This window comes from Emys orbicularis, chromosome 17, assembly GCF_028017835.1.
Source record: "Emys orbicularis isolate rEmyOrb1 chromosome 17, rEmyOrb1.hap1, whole genome shotgun sequence".
Classification (NCBI taxonomy): domain Eukaryota; kingdom Metazoa; phylum Chordata; order Testudines; family Emydidae; genus Emys; species Emys orbicularis.
This window is the reverse complement of record NC_088699.1, coordinates 8,297,824-8,321,393: the sequence shown is the minus strand read 5'-3', so window position 1 is coordinate 8,321,393 and position 23,570 is coordinate 8,297,824. Positions and strand designations below refer to the sequence as shown.

The 23,570-nt window shown below is 44.8% G+C and overlaps 1 protein-coding gene across 3 annotated transcripts in view; it reads left to right on the top strand.

Moving 5' to 3' along the window:
• The window catches only part of ACACA (acetyl-CoA carboxylase alpha), a 183,284-nt gene that overhangs the window by 104,531 nt on the left and 55,183 nt on the right, over positions 1 to 23,570 (top strand). For all 3 annotated transcript variants that reach the window (XM_065418240.1, XM_065418238.1, XM_065418237.1), the window contains 2 exons: positions 19,762 to 19,905; positions 20,541 to 20,661. In XM_065418240.1, coding sequence (XP_065274312.1) covers positions 19,762 to 19,905; positions 20,541 to 20,661 — 265 coding nt within the window. The remainder of the gene's footprint in view (positions 1 to 19,761; positions 19,906 to 20,540; positions 20,662 to 23,570) is intronic.

The window sequence follows — 23,570 nt, the reverse complement described above, 5'->3', positions numbered from 1 at the left end:
GGTGCCTCCCGCTGATTGCTCCGGGAATTAGCTCGTCAGCTGCGGCGCGCCCTCGACGCGTGGTGCCTCGCCCGTCTGCTCTGCTGCCCTGGGACCCGCGTTGCTCCCTGCTCGGCAGTGCCCACTACTCCAGTCTCACCCCCTTCCGGGGGGGTGGGGGTGGGGGAAGGGGTTAACAGCAGTCCTTCGGCCTGCACCTGCCTCAGTGGCCAACCACAACCCCAAAGTCTAGCCCCTTCTTTCAGTAGCCAGTTGCAGTCTATCTCGGCCACACTCCTCTGTGGCCAGGTGCAGTGTAAAGAGGGGTAGGGGGGACCCAGGCCCACCCGCTACTCTGGGTCCCAACCCAGGGACCCTCTAGTGGCAGCCTCTCTCTGCTCTCCTTCGCTCCCCTCTTGTCCACCTATTTGCTCTGGGCCACTTCCCCTTTTGCCCCGTGCACCTTCTTGACCCTTTTTAGCAGGGGCCACAGCCTGGCAGGTAACTGGGGGAGCTCTCCTCTGCTCCCCCAGAGCCTGCCCAGCACTGCTCTGTCCAAGGTGCTACCTCCTTACCTCAAGAGCCAGTCTTCCTCCCTTGCTAGTCAGGGAGTGACTCCCTTCTCCCCTGCTAGGCAGCCTTTATATAGGACCCAGCCTGGCCCTGATTGGCTGCCTCTCCCTTTGCCCTGATTGGCTCTCCACAGGCCTTTGCTGATTGGCTGCTGGCCTGCACAGCCTCTCTGGCCTGTTCCAGCCCTTTTTCTCAGGGGGTCGGGCAGCTGCCCCACCACAGGGCGGCAATCATGAGAAATCCCCTAGCTACCACCTGAGCTGGAACAAGGGCTGTGCCAGGGGAAAGGATTGTGCCCAGACTAGGAAGGCCTCCAGTCTGTGATAGAAGCTTCTTGAAACATCTGAGGGTGAGATTTTATCTGTATTCATTTTCTTACTGTATTAGGCATAGACTTGCGTGTTCTATTTTAGTTTGCTTGGTAATTCACCTTGTTCTGTCTGTTACTACTTGGAACCACTTAAATCCTACTTTCTGTATTTAATAAAATCACTTTTTACTTATTATTTAACCCAGAGTATGTATTAATACCCGGGGGGGGGGGGGCAAACAGCTGTGCATATCTCTCTATCAGTGTTATCGAGGGCAAACAATTTATGAGTTTACCCTGTATACGGTTTATACAGGGTAAAACGATTTATTTGGGGTTTGGACCCCATTGGGAGTTGGACATCTGAATGTTAAAGACAGGAGCACTTCTTAAGTTGCTTTCAGTTAAGTCTGCACCTTGGGTGCACGTGGTTCAGACCCTGGGTCGGTGTTGGAGCAGATTGATGTGTCTGGCTCAGCAAGACGGGGTGCTGGAGTCCCAAGCTGGCAGGGAAAGCAGGGGCAGAAGTAGTCTTGGCACATCAGTTGGCAGCCCCAAGGGGGTTTCTGTGAACCAACCCATCACACCCTGTACATGAGGTGTCTTGTTGAATCATCACGTCACCTGCTGGGCTGTGCTAGTCGGCCTTGCTTACTGGGTAGCTCAAACTGTTGAGAGAGTGGAAAGGAAGTTGGGATGGGCAGTTGGGTCAGTAGGGCCTTTTCAGAAGATGGAATGTTTCCAGGGTTCTCTTAGTTTGGAGGAGTGACATTTTGGAAGGTGTGGGTCCCAGTCACCTTAATCCCCCTCCCCATCCCCATGGTGGTGTGTTAATACTGATGGAGTGCTTTAGCATGTTCACATGAGAGGGGCTGTGTTCATAATGATCATTATTAAAGGGATGGGGCGCTTGGGCACTCAGATATTTTAGTGTCTTTTTTAAAACTTTAAGCTGCAAGGAAACTTATTCTCTTCCAGTGCACCGAGTGGCTCGTGTTTCTTCCCAAGAGATGATTTTCCCTCCCTGCTGCCCCAGCTCCATTAATATGATGACTCCCAGCCCATAACCCAGCATGAGCCATGGCCACTCTGCCATTGTTCCTCCCATTGAGGGCTTGGTTTACGTGGATGTGAGGATTGTGCAGGCCTGAGTGTCTCTCTCCATTGTGCAGCTTTGTGGTGGGATGCTCTACAGCACCTGGGGTGGATGCACTTGAGCACAAGCTGCGTTTCAGTGTTTCAAGGAGTGTCTGGCAAATAAGGGCAACTAAAAGGAAAATAGCCTCTCCTTGGATAATTGGGCTCTGCAGAGAATTAAGCGGTGTTCCTGTCACCTTTGGGACATGCCAGCCTGAGCAAGCCCTTATACAGGCACACCAGTGTAGGAGCGAGGGGCGTTTTAAGATCCTTTCAAAAAAGATGAGCAAATTTGGTGCTCACTGAAGTGGCATATGTTGCCTGGTTCTAGCATTTGATGCAGGCTGGTGCTGTGCAAGCTTCCCCAGGTGACACTGCCAATGCACTTAGCCCTCATCATCTGTTCTATTCTATCTAGGTTCTTATACTGCACCCATCACCGTGTTATCTGAACACTTGGTAGTTCAGTGTCTCCCCTTGTTACTCCACTCCAGTGGGTCCCGCCAGCTCTGGCAATAGTAACGTTGTACCTGAAACTAAACCATGTATCTGAACACTCCTGGCTTTGGGAGGCTTCGAATCTAGACTCGCACCTGAATTTGGTGCGGTGTGACTCCCTGATAACTATTATCCTGATTCTCCCATCTCTACTGTTCCAGTCATGGGCCTCTTGAACAGGGACAGCTGCGTGTGTGTGTGTGTGAGAGAGAGAGAGAGAGAGAGAGCGCTATATTGGACGTGGATAAATGTCCACTGGGGCTTCAACTGAGATGACCAAACCCATTCCACTTGAGATTTTAAACAGGGTTTGAACTAAGAGTCAAAGGCTAATTTTCTTAAATCACTGTGCCACCAGTGCAGTGGCTGTTTCAGATTTATGCTCAGTATCCCACTTCTTCTGTGCAGAGGAGAGAAACCGTTTGCCCTTGAATTCCAGAGGGAGAATTCATTTGAATTTTCCTTTGGCTGATAGGCCGTGCGCCCATTAGCCAGGGACTGATTAAACAGTATCTTCTCTTGTAGCAGTGGAGAAGCTACTTTGGGGCATGAAGTATCCTGTTTGTTTTTATCTTTGCTTATATAAAACTCTAGAAGGATATTTGTATCCGTTTTAGTTTTGCCTTTCAGAGATAAGCAAATGAGACTTACTAATGCTACTTATGTGGGCTGGCTGGATTGAGGAGTGCCCTCTGGAGCAAAAACAAAGCATTTCCTTATGAGAGTTACAATAAAAGATTTACATCATCCCTTGCTCCAGTCGGGAGAGCTAGTGATTAAGGAATTTAAGTGCTCACATACATTGGTGACTGACACCAACATAAGGACCTAGATAGATTAAAAAGACACTGCTTCTTTGCATTACAGCTGGGAGTGAACATTTTCCAACATAGTCAAATATAAGTAATTCTTTGTCTTTTTGCTATCGACTATCAGCCACGTATTCATGGAGATTTGGGACAAAATTTACAGTACTAACTTACATGCTAGTGTTTTTGTAGGTGATGCTGGAGATAAGTTACTTATATGCACTCTCATATGTGTACACACACACAGAAAGACAGACAGACAGACACAGTTTTCAAAATGTCTTCTTCCTCTCCTGGCTCTAAATGTTCACGTTGCTTCTTGGGTAACAAGGTGCATATGGAGATTCCCACAGACATGGAAGTGTCTTGGCTTCCAGAGAAGTAGTATTTTTGTCTGGAAAGTTGTTTCATTTGATTCTTGCTACAAAACGCTAGGATCTTTTTCATTAAAAAAAATTGTGAAAAATAAAACACACTACCTCATCTGTTGCTGATCTTGTTCGTTTTAATTAGGTAGAGCCAGCCCCAGGGGTTGGGTGTAGAGGGAAAGGTCTAGCTGCCAAAAGCAGGCTGCAGCCTATAACTTAGACAATGGGCTGAAATACATTATCATTTTTAGCTGAAGGGAATGATCGGTTCTGGAGGTTATCTAATCATGTGCTGGCTGCTTTGCTATGTCCGTGTCAGTGCTCTTTAAGTATGGAGTCAAATCACCATAAGACACCAGATTTCGTGCAGATTCATTAAGGATGCTATCAACCTCTTCGCCTACCAGATGTGAAAAAGGAAACTGTACCACAGCTTCTCTTTATCTCTCTGCTCCCCCCCTCCCCACCTCCGCATCATGATGAATCTGCCTTCGTTTACAGCCCAGACTCATGTGCATATGAAACGTATGACGGTATAAATTGGGAAGGATGCTGTGTGTGGGGGTTCCAGGACCATGTCTTTTCTGTACCCCCTTTTGTCTTCCCCATCAGCAGGCGGTGGGGAGGTGGAAATGACATTTTATTCCGTGTGTGTGCGTGTGAGCCCATTGACCCCCCTGAAAATTGAAATAATGATAATGCGCATCTCCTGACTGCATCAAAGTATCAGCACATCAAAAGCCAGGAGGCATGAAATGCAAATGATAAAGTGAAAGCAGATGGATTGTGCATGATCGCCTGATGCCCAATGAATTTTAAAAGGTGCCAGTTCACATGGGGAGAAGGGCTGAAATAAACACGTTATCCCTGCAATTTTTTTTTTTTTTGTTCTTGCCGCTCACTCCTGACAATATTTTTTCACACTTCAGTGAGCACCCACTCCATCTCTCTCTCTCTCTTTCTCTGTCTACCTCGCACACGTCTCGGGTCATGTCGCTGCAGCTCCGGTGGAAATAATAAGATATAAACCACGAGGTTGTTATTTGCATAGAAATAGCATGGAGCCCCAGGCAGCATGGGAGAAGGACACAGAGATCATTTGTCTAAAATTTTAATGAAAACTTTTGCTGAGGCAGATTTTTTTTTTTAAACTTTTCCTTCCTCCCAACCATCCCCTCCCCCCACCTTCCTTTCCTCGTCACTGGCCTAACATGGTGCGATTTCAAATGAGATAGATAACATGCTGTCTGTCGTACTGGTGGAATGCAGTAACATGTAAATTTCAATTTGTTTCCCTTTAATAGAAGTAAGGCTGAAGAGCCTTGCACTCCTAATTTAATGCATTGCATACATGGCTCAAGCCTTTATAACTGCACTCCATTTCAGTGCACACCTGATGTTCCAATCCTTAGCTGACCTGTTTATAATTAGTTTGCATCTCTGTGTTTTTGTTTTTCTTCTAATGGGATTCTCAGCGTTTTGACTGTACATCACTGTTTATACTAACAAAACAGTGAGCTCTTAGCTATGGACTTGAGTTTGGAGGGGGGGTGTGTGTTAATAGAGGCTAGGCTGGGGCTTGAGAATTGGGCCGAGACTTTCAAAGTGACTAGTGATTTGAAATGCCTCAGTTAGTGGGGTGCATGCCTTGGGACACCTTAAGGGGCACTGATTTTCACTGGGAGGGTGCTCAGTGTTTTCTGAAACCTTTGGTTTCTAGATGCTGTGGCAATGGGGACTAGGAGTGAAGAGTCAATTGGGCAGGAATGTGAACAGGTATACTGAATTATGCAACATCCAGGGTGGGAACATTAGCAATTGCCATAATGCATCACACCAATGATCCATCTAGTCCAGGATCCCATCTCCCACCAGGGTCAGTACCTCATAGTAGAGAACTGTGGAATAATCTGCCTATAGAGAAAGTTTCTTCCTGACTCCCATCACTTAGAGGTTGGCTTGTGCCCTGAAGCCTGAGAGATGTATATCCCTTTCAGAGATGAGAATAAAAAGATTAGAACTTTGGGGTAGCTATATATAAACATTTAATTTTTTTTTTTTTAACCCACTGACTTTTTTGCTGAAAGCTATAGACCTATGTGAACTGTAGCCCTTTAACTTGGGAGGAAAGGGAGGTGTTCATGTCAACTTTACTTGCTTCTGATCTATGTGACATCTGCTCCACAACTTACACCAGCTGGGAATCTGGCTCTGGTTCTGCCACTGATTCACGGTGTGACCCCAGGGAAATCGGAATGTTTGCGTAGCAGTGGTCACAAAACCAGAGGGTCTTTTGAAAGCAAACATTTTAAAACAACTCAGGGTTCTCCTAGAATATTTGCAAGGGCTGACTGTTTAGTGGGCAGATGATACCTTGACATGGATGTCCCGCACTTGATGTGGTTAGTGCCTGGTAACGTACTGAGTGCTCTCAGCTACCATAGAGTGAATCATTACTCTGTGGCTGGTTAGGTTGTTGTAGTCATCACTTGATTTTTTTTTTTTTTTTTTTAAACTGTCTTTGGTCCAGGCTTCCTAGATTGTTTCCTTCCATCACTGGCATTTCTCCTTACTTTCGAGAAGGGAGGATGGAATGACAGTGCTCTGCTCCATATATCCTTACAAATAACTTAAGTTCTAGGAGTCCCCTTGTTACAACAATGGCTAAAACGCGCCTCCCTGCCCTCAAAGGTGCGCCTCTTCCTTTTGAAGTTCTTTGCTTGTCTGTTTCCCTTATCGTATTTGCTTTATACCAGAACTATCCCGATCAGATAGGGCAGTAGATGATCCTAAGAGGGAAGCAAAGAAACCACAAGACCTTTTTCCAAAGAAAAATACTCCTTTTACTTTGAGGCATGTTGATACTTTTCCCTTGTAAGGAAAGGTTCCTGAGCCTTGAAAACAAGAGCGCAGAGAGACCGTAGCACAATCTTCCCTGGAACTCATAATAAAGGCTGAACTTAACGAATAGTGAACATTGCAAAAGTGCCACACTGCACATTTCAGCCCACCGAGTGCCCAATTTCAAAAGCCCCCATTGGCAGAGCAGTGTGGGGGAGTCTTGAGAACGTCTGCTTGGGCTGGGCTTAAGCCATTCCCTGAATTCACTCAATGAAAATAAATAATCAACATGAATTGCTGAAACTGAAGTACGTTCTGATCACATACAAAAGATAAGGGAGAGTAGAAAAAAATGGCCTCTTATTCTGCAATTTTATTACATGCTTTCAATGAAGTTTAGGTTAGTCCCTAAATTATGGTATAGTTATAGAGAGAATTAAGAAAAGCACCCATATTTAGTGTCTAGCAAGAGCAGGATTCAGGTATATGGAGATTCATTGGGTACTAGATTAATAAAATGGCCTTTCATCTCTGGACATCCTAACATAAATCTCTCTAATGTTACATACAGGTCCATGAGCAGCACACTTAGCTGCTTTGTTTTTTTGCACCATGGAATGCATGCAGATATGTTGAGTCACCTGCATGCCAAAGGAGTTCCCAGTGGGTAGAGCAATGACCAAGAAATTTGCATCAGCTCTGGGCAGTATTCGTATTGTATGGCTAAATACCTGTAAATACTCATTATACTTATCAGGCTAGTGAATTTGTGTGGCAGCACCTCCTAATGGACATCATCAGACCTGCTTGCTTGTATATTATAGGCCTTATTTACTAATAATTAGTAGAGATTCTCTTTTAGAATCTCTAATAGTTATTAGTAGTTCTGCAGGAGAATCTGAATTCTGTCCCCATCAAATTCCAAATGCTCTAGTGGGCCAACGATCTGATACATTATTATCTTTTCATTTCGGTGAATATCGGGTGTACGTACAACGTTTTGTTTCTTTATTTTAATGAGTGCTAATCTCGTTGGTTTGGTCTGTCATGAAGATCCAAAATGTAACTTGATTTGTATTATTTTAAAAGAAAGAAGTTAACTACAAGGCAGGTGTAGGAGCTTTTACCTGGCCAATATAACCTGCTGTCAGCAGGTGTCAGTACACAGGTGTAAGGAGAACGGATGGACAGTCAGAAACAAAGCAAATGCAAAATGTTTAAAACAAAACTGAAAATCAGGACGGAGGGTCAGAAGATCTGGGCTTTAGATCCATTTCTGCCACTGACTCACTGTGTGACCTTGGCTATGTCATTTAACCTTTCTGCAAAATGGGGACAACAAGAGTTACCCAATTTGCAGGAGGGGTTGACAGCTTAATTCATTAATATTCATTTGTAAAGTACATTTTGCTCCTCAGATGGACAGTGCTACACATATGAGATCATTATTTAGAGTTACATGGAGAGGAGCACCTGCCAGCCCTGCTGCATTTACAGTCCAGCCAACATTTTGCATATTCCTCCAGCTTTATGGGGCTTTGTTACTTTGCTGTGAAAATTCACTCCATGATTGAACTGTGCCTACAAGGACTTGGCCTGGGAATGATCTTATTTTAAGTATCTGTTCAGATGCTGCATTTTACAGCTGGAAAAGTCCAATCATCACCCCCCAACAAATTAAAACCAAGCAGTTTCTGAGCATGCCGATTTGTTTGGATTTTTCTTCAACTCCAATTAAAAAGGCTGTGGGGGTGCAGGAGAGAGATTAATGGAAACTTTACAGTTTGCTAATTCACAATTTGCATTTTGAATATCTTAGAAATAAACTTCAAAAGAGAGAAGAATGCCACTGCATGTCCGATGACCTTTCTCGAATGCAGCTTTTATTAACACAGACACAGTGCACGGGCATGGCAAAGCCATTAACATGATAGGTATCATATTGTGTCATGATAGGGTAGTATATGTGTCAATCATGTGCCTAAGAATGAGTCCCTGGGGACTTGTTGATACAACAGGACATAATAGCTCTGAGGACTGGTTTGACAATCTGCATTTAAAAAAGAATCCCTAACAACCCCTTTGCATACATCCATCAGGGAATATCCCTGCATTTTAGACTCATCTCTAAATTGTCCGAACTTTGGTGGGTTGACGTCAAACCAGCGTTATTTCCATGTAGTTCTGTGAAGTTTGATTTGTGGAAGTCTAGGGCAATACATTTGAGAGAACACAAGATAGCTTTATCTGGTGGTCTCAGTCCCCATAATGTGGGGTGATTGACAGTCTCTGCTGAGGAGGGGCCTGGAACTGGACTAACAGGTGGTGTTGGATGTCAAGACTGGCAGAGCTTTGTGGGAGGCCAGGGCTGGAATCACCAAGTGAGCTCTGGGTCAGGATTTGAGAGGAATAGGCTGAACTGATCTTCTGGTGCTGTGCCCACACAAAAGTGTAGCAGGTCAGGACTGAGGTTCATTGGCAGAGCTGTGCAGGGAGGAAAAGGAAGTTTACACTGTCTGTCTTGTACCAGTGCTCAATCTTTCAGTATCACAAGCACTCTTACTTACCCTCCAATTTCACAGTGTGAAAAAAATAAAAACCCCATTGGATACACTGTTGTTAGTTTAGGGGAGAGCGGGGTTGGGTTTGGTTTGATTTTTTTGCTTTAAAATATGGACTGTGCAAAGCTCTTGTCCTGAGAAACGAGGCAGGGATGTCTTGGTGTCTGCTCAAGTTGACTCCAGTCTTGGGATTAGATCAAAGCAATCATGTGAGAGCAATCATGTGAGTTAGAACAGCAAGTGCCATCCCTGTCATTCAAAGAAGCATTATAATTATTAATGCATGATATGAATCTTTCTGTAGTGGCGCAGCAAGACTATTAGGCGGATACGTATGGGTGCAGTGTGTTTGAGAATGCTAATCAAAGAGGGCCTAAGAAATGTCAAACGGAAATTGACACTCCACCAGCATTAAACATTAGTCAGTACCTCTTGTGAATCTCACCAAGGTTACCCTGTTCTTGGCTCAGGGTGGTGGGGGAAGGAGGAGGGGCTGCTGGCTCCGTGTCTTGGATGGATGCATTAGAGGAGGCTGTGGGAGCAACGGAGTGATTTGCCTAGGGGAGGGGGTTTTGGTCACTCAACCATCTTGGAGCAGGTGCAGAATCTCGGTGTGCTACTGAACTGCACTGCGCCTCTCTACCGCAGACCATCATTACTCTCGGCCCCAGCAAAGTCAGTGTGTGTTGGGAGCCCGAATCTGAGTACAGCTCAGGCAAGGAAGCCATTGTCAATTACACAGTGTTGGTGATAGGGGGAGAGAGTGTCTTGTTCTTTTTAAATCACCCCTTGAGGGACACTGGAAGCTTTTCCTTTTTAGGTAGGTTGGGTGCATGTTGTATTAGCCCACTAGGTATATGTTGCAGTTGGCCCCCTTGGTAACACAAAGGTTCTCAGCTCTCTGCAGAGAAATGAACATAAGCAGGACAGATGCTTGGACTTCAGGCAAATGCAAGTGTTTTCAAAAAAATAAACACCTCTCTCCATTTATTCATTTTATTTTTAATTGCCTTGTTTTAAGTGGTTATATTTGTATATTGTTCCCATTAGAGACGATTTACATTCCAGACATCCCATTACCAGTCCCTTTATGTTTGCTGAGGGAAGAAAGTCTAATAGATTTCTGTTGACTTTTTAATTTTCCTTTGCACAAATATCTATCACTTTTAATATGGATCTCTATTAGTACATCTATATGTGTATAAAGCTGGGCAGATACCTGCATTTATATGTGGATGTTTATTCTCGTGAATAGGGGCTGCTACCTCTAGCATCCTGGCCCACATTCTCCCTACCTGAATTTCCCTCTGTAGTTTCCAGTGAACATGTTGTGTAGTGTTGCTGTGCTCTTTTAACCAGTTCCAACATTTCACCCCAATGGTGACTGAATTACAGGGACTGATGGCCTTCAGAGAACATCTTCACCGCAGAGTTGTGGGATTGGCACCCAGGTGTGCTGAGTGTGGGTGTGCATAGCCACACTGCAAAGCCATACCTGAGTCACTGTCTCCTCACTGGGGCTGTACATGCGTGTTGCTAGATGGTTCTTTGTGCTGCAGTAAGCTCAGTTACTCCGATTCTTGCTCAGTGAGTTGTGAGAGAAATTCTCTGTCTTTCTGGGCGCACGGCTATTGGTACGCGCCTGCATCCTCCCTGCAAAGTGGATGGGTTACCAACACAAGTGGAAGTGACGTCTACACCTGACTCGGGTCAGCTGACTCGGGCTCACGGGGCTTGGGCTGTAGGGCTATAAAATTGCACTGTAGATGTTTGGGCTCGTCCTGGAGCCTGGGCTCTGAGCCTCTGCGAGGGGAGAAGATCTCAGAGCCCAGGCTTCATCCCAAGCCTGAATGTCTACACTGCTATTTCTAGCCTCGCAGCCTAAGTCAGCTGACCTGGGCTCTGAAATTCGCTGCCACAAGTATTTTTCTCGCAGTGTAGACACACCCCTGGTGTGAGTTGAAAGCACTACCAAATGCTGATGGAAGGGGTTTGTGCATGGACGACGAGACTAGAGGAACAGCTCCTGAGAAAAAGCCTGAGGGTATGTCTACACTGCAAAAAAACAAAACAAAAAACCCCCACCCAACCAACCTGCGGCTGCGGGTCTCAGAGCCCAGGTCAACTGACTTGAACTCGCACTATGGGCTAAAAATAGCAGTGTAAACGTTCTTGCTTAGCTGGAGCTTGGGCTTCTGGTGCTCTGCACCGAAGGTATAATAGGCAGGGTGGCGCGTCTGCCTTGCCAGTTCCTTCTTACCGCCGCACCGGAACTCTCCACTGTCCGAAGCTGATCCCTTCTCTTCTTCCTGTAATATATATAGTCTTGGGTGCATTAGTCTTAGGTTTTTGATGCTGTGTTTTGATCATTTCCCAGGGACTTAGATTATGCCCAGGACACCAGGCTTCAAAAACTGTAGTCTCCTGCCCCTGGTCTTCTCTAGTCAGCGACAACCACCAGCACTGCCAGAGTGAAAAGGAGAGGCGGGAAAGACCCTTCATCTGAGAGTAAGGGATGCTCTCTCAAACATAAAACGAGATCCCCTCCTAGACATTCTAAGAGGAGAAATCCCTCCCTGACCTGTCCAAGGTGAGTCTTCACACCTGAGCCGCAGGGACTTAGCGGTATCAAGTAAAACAAAACACTAGAACCTGAAGGACTGGGAACCACTGGTGCCCTCAAAACCCACCAGGTTGGAGACTCATTCATTGATGATACTGTCATGACCCTCTACTTTACCTCTACTCCGGTGGTATGGAATGACAAGAGACATCCTCCAAAGGGGCTGGTGACTTTTACCGCTCTGTGGGTCCGGGAGGATGAAGATATTCACCAGTCTTCCTCATTATTTAGATCAATCCTCACCAGAGAGACACTAATACCAGTGGGAATTGAGGACTGTGAATGGAGTCTATCTCCCAACCCATCCACTATCCACAGTTTCCCTTCAATGGGACTGATGGAGCCGGATCTGACCTTTTCATTGCTGGGACAGTCAGACATGGTGGTGGAACCAGATTCACCTCCACTTTGAGTGATCAGCCCAGAAGGGATCAAGAATCTCCTGGAACCAAGCTCAGGCACACAAACAGGGGCCGCTTCCTCAGGACTGGTGGCACCAAATGCCTTGGGCACTGCTGTAACATACTTTTGACCCCTCGTACTGGTCTTATTGGGGCCCATGGGACCCCTATGCATGGTACCTGGAATCCATTTGATCCAACAGGGAGTCAGACCATCTGTCTTCTGCAAGAGGTCAACCAGAACCTCTCCTCAAGCTTGAGAAAGATGAGCTGGTACTGCCGGTACCCACAGGGATATCATCCTCATCACCCGGTGAGGTGGTTGCTCCAGCCTCACTATCTCCCCCAGGTGATCATAGACAATTTCAAGAGGTGTTATGGAGAATGGCGCAAGAGCTCCTAATCTCCTTTGAAGGAGATCCACTACTCTCAACATGAGCTCCTGGATATACTACAGCCTACGGAATCCAGTTGGGTTGCACTGTCTGTGAATTAAGCTTTCCTAGACCTGGCAAGGTCTATACAGCACACGGCAGTTCTCTGTGCCCCTACCCCCAAGAGGGCAGAAAAGCAATACTTTGCCCTGACTAAGGGAGTGGCATTCTTGCTCACCCACCCTGCCTCGAACTCCTGGATGGTTCAGGAGGCCACGGAAAGATCCAGACATTGTCATCCAGGGGCCACCCCTGCAGATAAGGAGGCCAGGCACCGTATGCAGAGGAAGGTGTTTATGTCTACCAGCCCTCCGTTTAGAATCTCCAACCATCCATCTCACCAGATACGATTTCCTCAATTACTCTGAGCTCCTGGACTTTAGGGACAAGTTACTCAGGAGGACAGGGTTCAATTTCAAGCCTTTATTAACGAGAGCAAACTAGTGGCCAGGCTTCATTCCCTGGATGTGAGACAAGCATTGACATTTTTTCCGAAGAGAACAAAACAGATCAGAAAGTCACCTAGACTGCTCATTGCCATAGCAGAATGAGTATAAGGACAAGCCATATCCTCTTGGAGGATCTCTGTGGATCTCTGGCAGTATCTTCCTCTATCAGCTGGCACAGCTTCCTCCCCTTACAGGGTGAAGGCTCCCTCTACAAAAGGACAAGCAGCCTCCATAGCATGACTTGAAGAGGTGTCCCTGCTTGATATCTGCAGGGCAGCTACATGGAGTTCCATCCTCACATTCGCCTAACTGCCCTGCAAATATCAAATGGGCACCTCAGAGAGATGCTACTGTCTCAAAGGACGCATCAGCAGAGGATTCTTGGACCCAGACATCCTTTGGGACAGCTGTTCTACCAGCAGCTATATCACTGGCATCCTTGTATCTCCCTCCTCTCTGAGTACTGCTTGTCAGTCACCCACATTGGGACACACATAGGGACCAGCACTCAAAGAAGAAAGGGAAGTTATTTACCTGATTGTAATGAGTCTTAGAGATGTGTGCTCCCTGTCTATATTCCACTGCCTGCCCTCCTACCCCTCTGCTTCGGATCATGACAAGATTCATGGTAGAGAAGAAACTGGAGAGGTGGTTGGTCCTCCCCATCCCTTATGCCTTTGGTGTGAGCACAAGGAGAGCATGGGCACAGGCATGGACCAACGCACACTGCTTGCAAGAACTTTTCGGTCTCAGGCACATGGAGTCCATGTGTACCCTTGATGGAATGCAGAGAGGGATCGCACGTCTCGAAAAACTCCAGTTACAGTGAGGTACTTAACTTCCCTTTGCTGCAGTTATGTGGTCTGTGCGCTGCCTCCTCCCCACTTGCCCTCGAACGTCCAAGTTTATTTGCTCTCTTCCCACCCCCTTGTCCCCCCCCCAAAAACCAACTCCACCATCACCAATGCTGGCGTCTGGATTTGCAGGCAGCAGCCATCTCCTATAACCATCAGGATGTCAGCTTTGCAGCCCCCCCCCCCCTCCCGCCTCCCCCATCATTCACCAGAGGAAAAAGAGAGCTGGAGCCAGAGCTTGAAATATATCATGCAATAGTGTATCATGAATTTCTTGTGAATCACAGTGGAGAAACAGGTTTATTTATTTCAGAGACTTTAAATCAATATAAAGTAGGTCTCTTAGTTCTGAAGCTGGGATGGAGTGTGAAAAAATGAGCCCATTGTACTCTTAAAACTTTGGGGAAAGGAGATGACAGCTATATAATTCCATTTACCAGGCACTAGGGGCTTTAATGTGAAGGTGACAGGGAGCTCTTTGTGCATTTAGAGCACCATATCTTCTAAATAAAAGATCTGTAGACTTGATAGTGGAGCATAGCTCTGACTTTAATAATCTCCAAACATTAGACTGAGCCAATATGTTCCCAAGTCAGAAAGGTCCCCCACCGAACGCTCGTAAATTAAAAGTGCAGGCACTGCACACATTCATAGATTAGAAATGCAAGAGCTGCAATCCGTCTCCAACAGGAAGCCCAGATGGAGAGGAGGGGGGTGTTCATGCCGCCATGTGAATAGGATAAAGACTCGAGAAACAGGGTGTTTAGAAGCACAGCTCTCAGCTCTTCATCGTTTCAAAGAACGTGCTTCATGTTGGCATCCTAACCTAGGTCTGTTCTCTTGTATCCAGATGCCATTTATCCCATCATCTAATAAGTTAATGTGCAGAGCAGAAGTGCTGAGTGATAAAAATGAAAGCTGTAAGATGTGCTGAGGCTCAACCACAAATAATGGTACTTTGGCTTTAAGTCAGTGCAATGTGAATTTTTGTTGAGACCCTTACTATGATCATTTCTCTTGTGTTTATTAACGCTGCTAGCTATTGTATGTGTGTGTCTTTTTCCAATTCTAATTTCTGACACACACTATATAAGCTGTGGGATATAAATTACCATTATTAATATTATTTGTATAAAATGCAGTGTTAAATTCTTATAAACTAAGACACACTCTCTCTCTCTCTCTCTCTCTCTCTCTCTCTCTCTCTCTCGTGTGAACATAATAGCAAGTTCAAGCACAATATTTAAGGTTGCCATAACAGTTTCCATTCTAGCCCTGTGTTCTCAGTTCCTCAGATCTTTCATCTTTGCTCACATACACAGGCCACTAAGTTTTCAGCAAAATTAGTTATGTAGTTAACTGCCTCAGTGACTAACAGCTCAGTTGTTGGAAATGTGTCTAAGGAAGGCTGCTGGCTGCTAAGATTTAGAGTACATGGGTGCTGGCAAAATGAACATACCTATCTTAGAGAACATGACATTTATACTAACGTTGAAGGGGAATTTTCAAAGAAGTGAAGGGCAGTTAGGTTCCCAATTCCCCTTTGTGCTTTTGAAAATCTCCCCCAAAGTCAATAAAGATACTAATTTCATTGTCATAATGGTCCATTAAATAAGTAGAAAAGAATGACATAGATACTACGTATGTATCAATAAGGTTGTAATATAAAATACTACATTATCTGAGAAATAGTATTTGTTCATGTAATTAAAGGCTGTATTGTAATGCATGCAACATTAGATTTGGCATTTCCTTTTGAGTACTTAATTGTGCAACCGTAATGTTCTGTTAATGTAGGGGTTTTTTTGTATAGAGCCTATTGGATAGATTACTTCTTAGCCGTATGAAAGGTCTGTCTTAAATTAGTGAAAATATGGGGATCTGGGTGGCTTAAAGAGTTAGCACTGGGATGTGGAGCCTTTTACCTCTAGTTTGCCTTTCTGAATTTGGCCCAGATCTGTAGTGACCAGAAGTCATTGCCATCTCAAGGCTTGTATGAATGAGTTGGTGGTCTCAGTCCCGTTTCTAGCCTATTTGTAATGGATGTGCTATGAGAAGCATTGTGGTGGTATTGATGGAATGGCTGTTAGTGTAAACAAAACCAGACTTGTTTCCTAGACCAAGGGAGCAGCTAGCTATCTGCTGCTGATCAGAAATGCCGGAGCTGAGCTGCTGTATTAGAAAGCTGTAATTTATATATAAAATGCAAAGACAATGGCTATGGGCCATCTCTGCATTAGTCACTCACTCCCAGTAGCTTCTTTCCCCCCTTATTGCAAAGCGTTTGGGAAGGGAGCAGGGGAGGGATTGAGGAGGGGGACACAGTCTTCTGATTATTGTAGTACTTTCCATTTCTTTTAGTGTTGGGATCCAGTACATTTTAATTTTAAGCAGACAATCTGGTTTCCGAAGTTCGGTGTCTAATGCTTCCTTGTTAATGACTATTCTGCTCTGATTATCTGCGCTATCAAATTAAGCACAAAAAGAGATGTTAGAAGTACCAGTGTGCAATTATATCTGGATAATATACAGGTGCTTTTTTAAAATCAAATCCAGCATCATTCGCCACTCCTCCTTACTTCTCCATACTTTCCCTGCGTCCAATGGCTGCTGGGCTTGGGAGTTAGATTTTCTACTGGTCCCTTAAGTGCTTGGAAACCTCTCCTCCTAGGAAGTAGCCTCTGTGCAAACTTAACCCTTCCTTGAACATGGTCAGATCCATAAAACTGCTGCTCACCATAAGATTGATGATGCTGGCTGGTGCTGCCTTGACTCTCTCTTGAGTAAGATGCTCCAGTCACCACCACTTCCCTCCTAGGGTATTTTAAAGCCACCTGCTTGGCTTGTCACAGAACCTCCATTGTTGGTGTTTGCTTTTTTGAATGGGTGTGTTATGGTTTTGGATACACAGCTTGCTCCTAAGCGGCCTTTCGCACACGGGGCTTGTGTAGCATTGTCTGTCTAAATTATCTATCAGCTTTTCTAAAGTGCACTAGTGTCTTTGCTGCCCGAGTGTCCCATTGAAGAACACCCTTAATTGCACAGGCATTGGTATTGTACTTCTCCAGCCATTTCATTCTGCTTCACCCTTGGACATTTTCTTGCAGAAACATTTATACAGTAATATACACTGCACCATTTAAAATTGTTAATTGGAGATTGAATTACTTGTCAGCCTTTAAAAATGTAGTCCTCTCAGGTCAGAGATGAGGTAGTTAGCAGGGCTAAATGGATGAGCTATTGCATTCATTTTTTCTCGAGCCAAATGATCATTGTCTATAAGCTGGCTAGCCCCTCCGTGCCTTTTAACCTCTGGCACCTTAGCTGAAATCCAGTCTGAAGCCATATATGTGAGATGAGTTGGCAGATTCTCTGCTCATTTGCAAGTAGATAGGAGAACACACACAAAAGAAGTGGGGAAAGATGGAGTCCAGTGGATTGATGCTTAAGTGCCATGTTGCATGCTGGGAGACTGATTCTTAAACACACACATACACTTCCTGGGAGACTGATTCTTAAACACACACACACACACTTCCTGTAGTGCAGGGAACATGGTAAGGTAGTTTGCTTTGTGCTTCAATGGTGATTAAACCAGAATTTAATTTTCTTTTAAAGATTACATATACTCAAATTACTCATCCCTCCCATGGCACTCAGTCCGTAGGTTAGTGCATGCTCATGTGTGTACATACATGTAATATGACACACAAATTAGGTGAGCTACCATTCATCAATATTGTTTTATATGCATCTGGGAACCATGATGCCTCTGATGACAAATACACTGATAAGTAAATATGGCCCTCACTCAGTATTACACAGTGATTACAATGGCACAGAGCCTCCCAATGCTCTACCACTTCACTCAAATGTCTGGAGCACTCGGGAAAAGGAACTGCATATTTATCTTGATCTCCAAAAAGGGATTTAAGGGCAAGAGCAGGCAGTATATTAGACTGTTTTCATTGCCTGTCAGCAGCGGTAAACCTGAGCTGTCTACAGTGTCTCTAGATAAGCAGTGGCCCATTTTGCATGTACGTATGTGTGCATTCATTTGAAGATAGGGAGTTAAAATTCTTTTTATTTTTATTTTCCTCCGTGGAAGGTGTTAGCGGACTTGTGCCTCACATCTGGAGGCCAGTCTTTACCTGTCCCTGAACCTACATCTTCACTCCTGGCTTCTCAACTTGTGGGGGTAAAATGCTGGTCATGGCACAAGATTTTCTTGGGGGGAAGATAAAGGGAAGTGGGAACCAGGAACTCCAGAGTTCAAATCCCGGTTTTTACACTGACTGCCAAGATGTTGAGCAAGTTTCTTAACCCTTCTGCCTTGGTTTCCCTGTGTGTAAAATTTGGATAATATCCTTCTCACATGGGTTTGACGAGGATTAATTACTGTTTGTAAAGAATTCTGGTGTCTGTGCCTCCATACTCCAGAAGAAAGTGAGCTTGCACCGGGCGAATGGTGCTGTGGTGTCGATGGGCGCAGAGCTTAGAGGTTTCCAGACCCCAGCTATGGTCAATTGTTGCCATGAAGAATACTTACGTAAGAATACTTACGGAGTACTTTAGCTTAGTTTTATGACCAACAAAAACTTTTGTAGTTATGCATGCTATCTAGAGCGATCGAAATCCCAGCTCTTGGCCAAATCCTGAGAGGTGCTGAGCGCTGGCAGCTGCCATGGAAGTTAACAGGAGCTGCAGTGTTGCTGAGGGTATCTGCCCCTCTGAAATTGACCGCCAGTATTGAACTCTGATTCTAGTCACGCACATACATGTAACAAACCACAGGATTATAGAATAATTTCAATACCTTTTTTATTGGAAAGGGGACTTCACAATAATTAAGCCCCCTACTAATTTCCCTGAAATCTTTCTGAACAAGATGGGTTACATTCCCTATGGGAAGTTTTAGAACTTCAAGTCATTTGCATTCATGAAGATGAAACCAGATCTGAACTTCACTTCCACAGTGACAATGCTGCCCTAATGACTTAAAATTGCTTCTATCTCTGGGTCCCCCCCCCCCCCGTCCACAGCCCCATTCCCCCCAAAACTAGCTGTTTGGGGCTGGGGGTGGAGGGATTGGTTTGAATTTGTTTTAGATCTAAATGAAACAGGTATGTAATGCCCTCTGCCTGTTAGAAAGACTCAACCCATAAAAATAACAAACGGCATGTATTTGCTAGAATGTCAAAGTTATGAGTTTATTTTGTAATGATGTGCTCCTGCCTTCATGAGGTAAACTGGCTGTGGCAGAGGTGTTATTAGTAATATGGACTCAGTGGAGCAGAAAGCTGAGTGACCGAGAGATCAGTGTATCAGTCAGTGAGAGGGCAAATGGAAAGAGACAGCAGGAGAATGAGAAAAGAGCTGCAGTGCCTGGGCTGAGATTAGAGATGGAGCCTCGTAAGAGAATTGAAAGTCCAGCAGTCACAGTTGTATTCTTCCTTCCCCCTCCGAGGAGGCACGGGTTCTTTGTCTGTGCTCACGTGCTGTACTGGGTTTTGTGCAGGGCTGTGGTTTTTCCCCCTTAAAGGCCTAAATGTGTCAATTCCACTGCTGTGTTTTGCACAAGGGCAGCTTTGGTCTAGTGAACTGAAGACCTGGGTTCTAGTCCCAGCTCTGCCAGTCCCTGGCTGTGTAACTGAAGGCAAGTCATGTAACTTCCCTGTGCCTCAGTTTCCCTATCTGTAAAAGGTGACGGGAGAGTGAATGTTTGTATAGCACTCAGGGGTCTAGAGAAGGTCCAGGTATTTATTACTGCTGCTGTTCAAAGAGCTGCCCCAGCAATGACTGTTGGAGTGGTAGGACTTGCTGGAAGTGTGGACTGGAATGCACACACAACATGGGACAGGCTGAGCAGAGGCTGTTGGTTACCCTTTCACGTTGTCTGACCCTTTCTGTTCCTCTTTTGAAAGGTGCTCGGACGGGAGGTGTACACCTCAAACAACCAGCTGGGCGGGGTCCAGATCATGCACAACAATGGCGTGACGCACAGCACTGTGAGTGATGATTTTGAAGGCATCTACACCATTCTGCAGTGGCTGTCCTATATGCCCAAGGTAAGTCTTGTTGGTGCAGCAGTGCAAGGTGCCGTTGCCTATACTGGCTAATGGCATTCACTTAACTCAGTTCTTTGGGGCATTGCAGAGACCATTGGAGAACTGCCAATTCCCTGTGCACATCACCCCGCTGGCAAACTGTCCATAGTAATCTGTGCAGCAGGGTTTTTACATGTAAAGTTGATTGTCTTTTATAGAAATGATGCTAAAAGTTTCCCCTCCCCAGCAAAGTTACTGTAGATGTGAGTTGCTCTGCAGCCAGGCGAATGCACGGGTCACCTGTCTTCTGGAAACAGTGGGTGGGATGAGTCAGGTGGCTTTGGTCACCTTCTTAAAATTAAATCGCGAGCCCGGTAGATGCTGGCAGCACCTGAAGCTCCAGAGTAAACCAAGTGCAAAATATGCCAAATGAAGTCTCATGCAAGTGTCAACGTGAACGTACCGTCTTCTTCAGACCTTTGCAAAGATATTGGGATGCTGCAGTCATTAGGATTGTCTGGAAAGGGGGCGGTAACGTGCAACAGGAACTGGGATGACATCAGCCAGTTTATTTGCATTTCTAATGTTTGGTGCAGAGCCATGAATACCGTAGGACAATCTATCCCATTTTTTTTTTGTGTTGTTGTTTGTTTTAGAGTGTATCCAGCCCAGTGCCTACCCTCACCATCAAGGATCCTATAGACAGGGTCATTGAGTTTGTTCCCACCAAGACTCCCTATGATCCCCGCTGGATGTTGGCTGGACGTCCTAGTCCCAGTATGTACATCTTTGTCATGCAGGTTGTGTGATAGTTCAGCTGGTTTCAAGATCTCTACTGGCATTAAAATGACAGCCAGAGCTCCAAAATATGTACTTCAGTAATGTAATTTGGCATTTACCAGTACTAAGTATTGTTATTGATAGTGCACTAATGATGCTGTATGGAATGGCTGCTGCCTACTAGCTTCAGAGCAGTGTGGTTATAATTAAAAAAGTGGGGATACTGCACTAGCCACTGACTCCGTTTTAAATGGACTGAAGCCACTGCAAGGATGACCATGTCTGTAATGAATCTCTCTTATGTACTGGAAACCTTTACTCACTTGGATAATTCTTACTCATGCAAGTAACTCCATAGACTTCAGTGGGATTATTTGTGTGAGTAAGGACTAGTTTGCATAAAGGTTTGTAGATTCAGGCTCTTTGTGTGTCAGATGTAGATAGAAGAAATCCAGGTGAGAAGATGATTAAAAAACAGTAGGTTGAATTTTGGCAAACCCCAGCATTACTAAATAAAACTATTTTAATAGGTGGCCTATTGAAACCAAACTAAGCATAACATTGTCAAAAGCACCAACATGACTTACAGCTTGCCTGCACAAACATTTACTTCTCAGCAAGCTGGGGTGTGACTCTGCCAACTGTCCACATGGACCCTGCTGACACCCATTAACAGTTCGTTAACTTGCTTTGATTAGTCCTCTTTCAAAGAGGACTAGATCAAAGCGAATTCTTCCATCTACTTAGCTGCATATACTGGGGAGAGGTGTTGGGGAGGTATGTTGACCTAACTACATCACTCGTGAAATTTTTCACAGTTGACCTAAATTTTAGGTGTAGACCAGGCCTTAGTCATTTCTGAGAATGGGACTTCAGGCCTGGTCTACACTAAAAAGTTAGGTCAGCCCAGGAAAAATCCACACCCCTGAGTGACGTAATTAAACTGACCTAATCCATGGTGTAGACAGTGCTGGGTCAATGGAAGAATTCTTCACCTCTTGTGGAGGTGGATTCTCTCTCTGTCCTAGGAGTGTCTACACTGAAGCACTTCTGCAGTGCAGCTGTGTTGCTGTAGCGTTTAAAGTGTAGACAAGCCCTAAGTCTTATTGACTTACAATGAGATCTAGATTCCTAAATGCCTAAGTCACTTCTGAAATGGGACTTGGGTGTCGAAGTCATGTAGGTGTTTTTGAAAATTTTACCGTCAGTCTGCTTCTACAAAATCATATCAATCAAGACAAAGGGCGCTTCTGAAGGTGGCTTTGATTTTGTAGTTGTTCTGCTTGAGTTTGTGAAGTTCCCTAATGATAGTGCACAATTCTTCACTTTTCCCCAAAGTAGAATTTTTTATTTTAAATTCTGCACTGAATACATTTGAGAGCAGTTGGGGATTTGAATGGAAATCAGAAGGTAGACGTTCCAGATGACATTTTCTCACAGACATTGCCCTGATGTCCTGGTTGATTTTATTTCCTTTAAGATTAACAGGAAAGTGCCTTGTGAGATGAAAGGCCCAGCCTTGAACTCAAATGCATCATGGGGCCTCCTGGAAAGCCTGCTACCACTCCCTGGACATTTTTTTCTCAATACACATTATGCATTTGAGATTTGAAAATGACCCTGACACTATCCAGGTTTGCTCCTGGGCTGGAAATATTCTCCTCTGCTTCTGTAACTAACCAGGAAGCCATGTGAATGTTACTATTTGAAAGGAGAGAGAACGGGTTGGAGCAGGGAATCAGAGTGCTGAAGCCAAATAGATCATGTACTTTTCAGAGATTATGAAATAACCAGTTTGAAGAGACGTAAAAAACAAAATTTACACATGATAGTATGTAAGTTCTGAGTACTTAAGAGAGCATATTTACAATTCAGAGCTGCTTTTTATAGTTAGGGAATTGTCCCGTTTTTGGAATTTAAAACCCCCCAAATAAAAACCTTTATCATAAAGGAATCCATCTCTAACTAGCGTGGTAGACCTCACACAATAATTGGATTGGAACCATCGCAAAAGATTGAACCCCTACTGTTCCCTTTTGGAGGCATGCAAGAGATGTGCGGACAAGCTACAAACTAGGTGACCATTATCCCCGCTGTTATTAATGAGGTTTGAGGGATAAAATGAGATTTGTGATAAACTAAGTTTTCCGGTTTTGGATAATATTTTTTCATCATCTCTCCAGTAATTCATCCAGCTGTCTGAGTGCAGCTAACACCGGCTTCCAAATCGAGTGACTTCAGATTTTAATTTAGTGGAAGCGTTAAGGAAAGCAGATGATTCTCCGTGATAAGTTAAAGTAGATATCTCCTAGGTGAAAAGTTAAAGCCATTTATTAGAGGAGATAGTGCTGTGATATTCTTCAAACTGACGCCCGACACGAGGCCAGAATCTAAACGATCAGCTTTGGGCTCATGATAAAGAGATAATTTTGAAATGGATGGTCACATTTTACAGTGGGGCCACGGAGGCAAGGAATGTAGAACACAGTAATTACAAGTTTGGTCTTGATAAAACACTCTCCATCCTGTTTAAGTCAGCAGAGGTTAGCTCGCTTGGATCTCCACTTTTAATTGGTTTTAGGCGTGGGTTTGCGGAGGCAGAGGTGCTTGTTCAAATTAAAGCAGTGCTCAGAAGCTGTGTGCCCAGGGGTAAAGCTGGGAGGCTGTGTTTTTGTGCAAGCTTTGTGAGGGCTCAGTGAAAAACTGCTACCTGCAGAGTAATTTGTATTGCCTGGGTGTATAGAGTATCCTGAGTGCCATGATTTGATGCTCGCGGCTTCTACAGTCTGGAGGACTGCGGAAAACAGAGCAGTGACCTCTTTGCATTTCCTGTCTTTTGTTGATGTTGGATCAGACAGTGGCCAGTAACAGAGAAAAGTCAAATCCCTCCATAGTGCCCTTTCCTG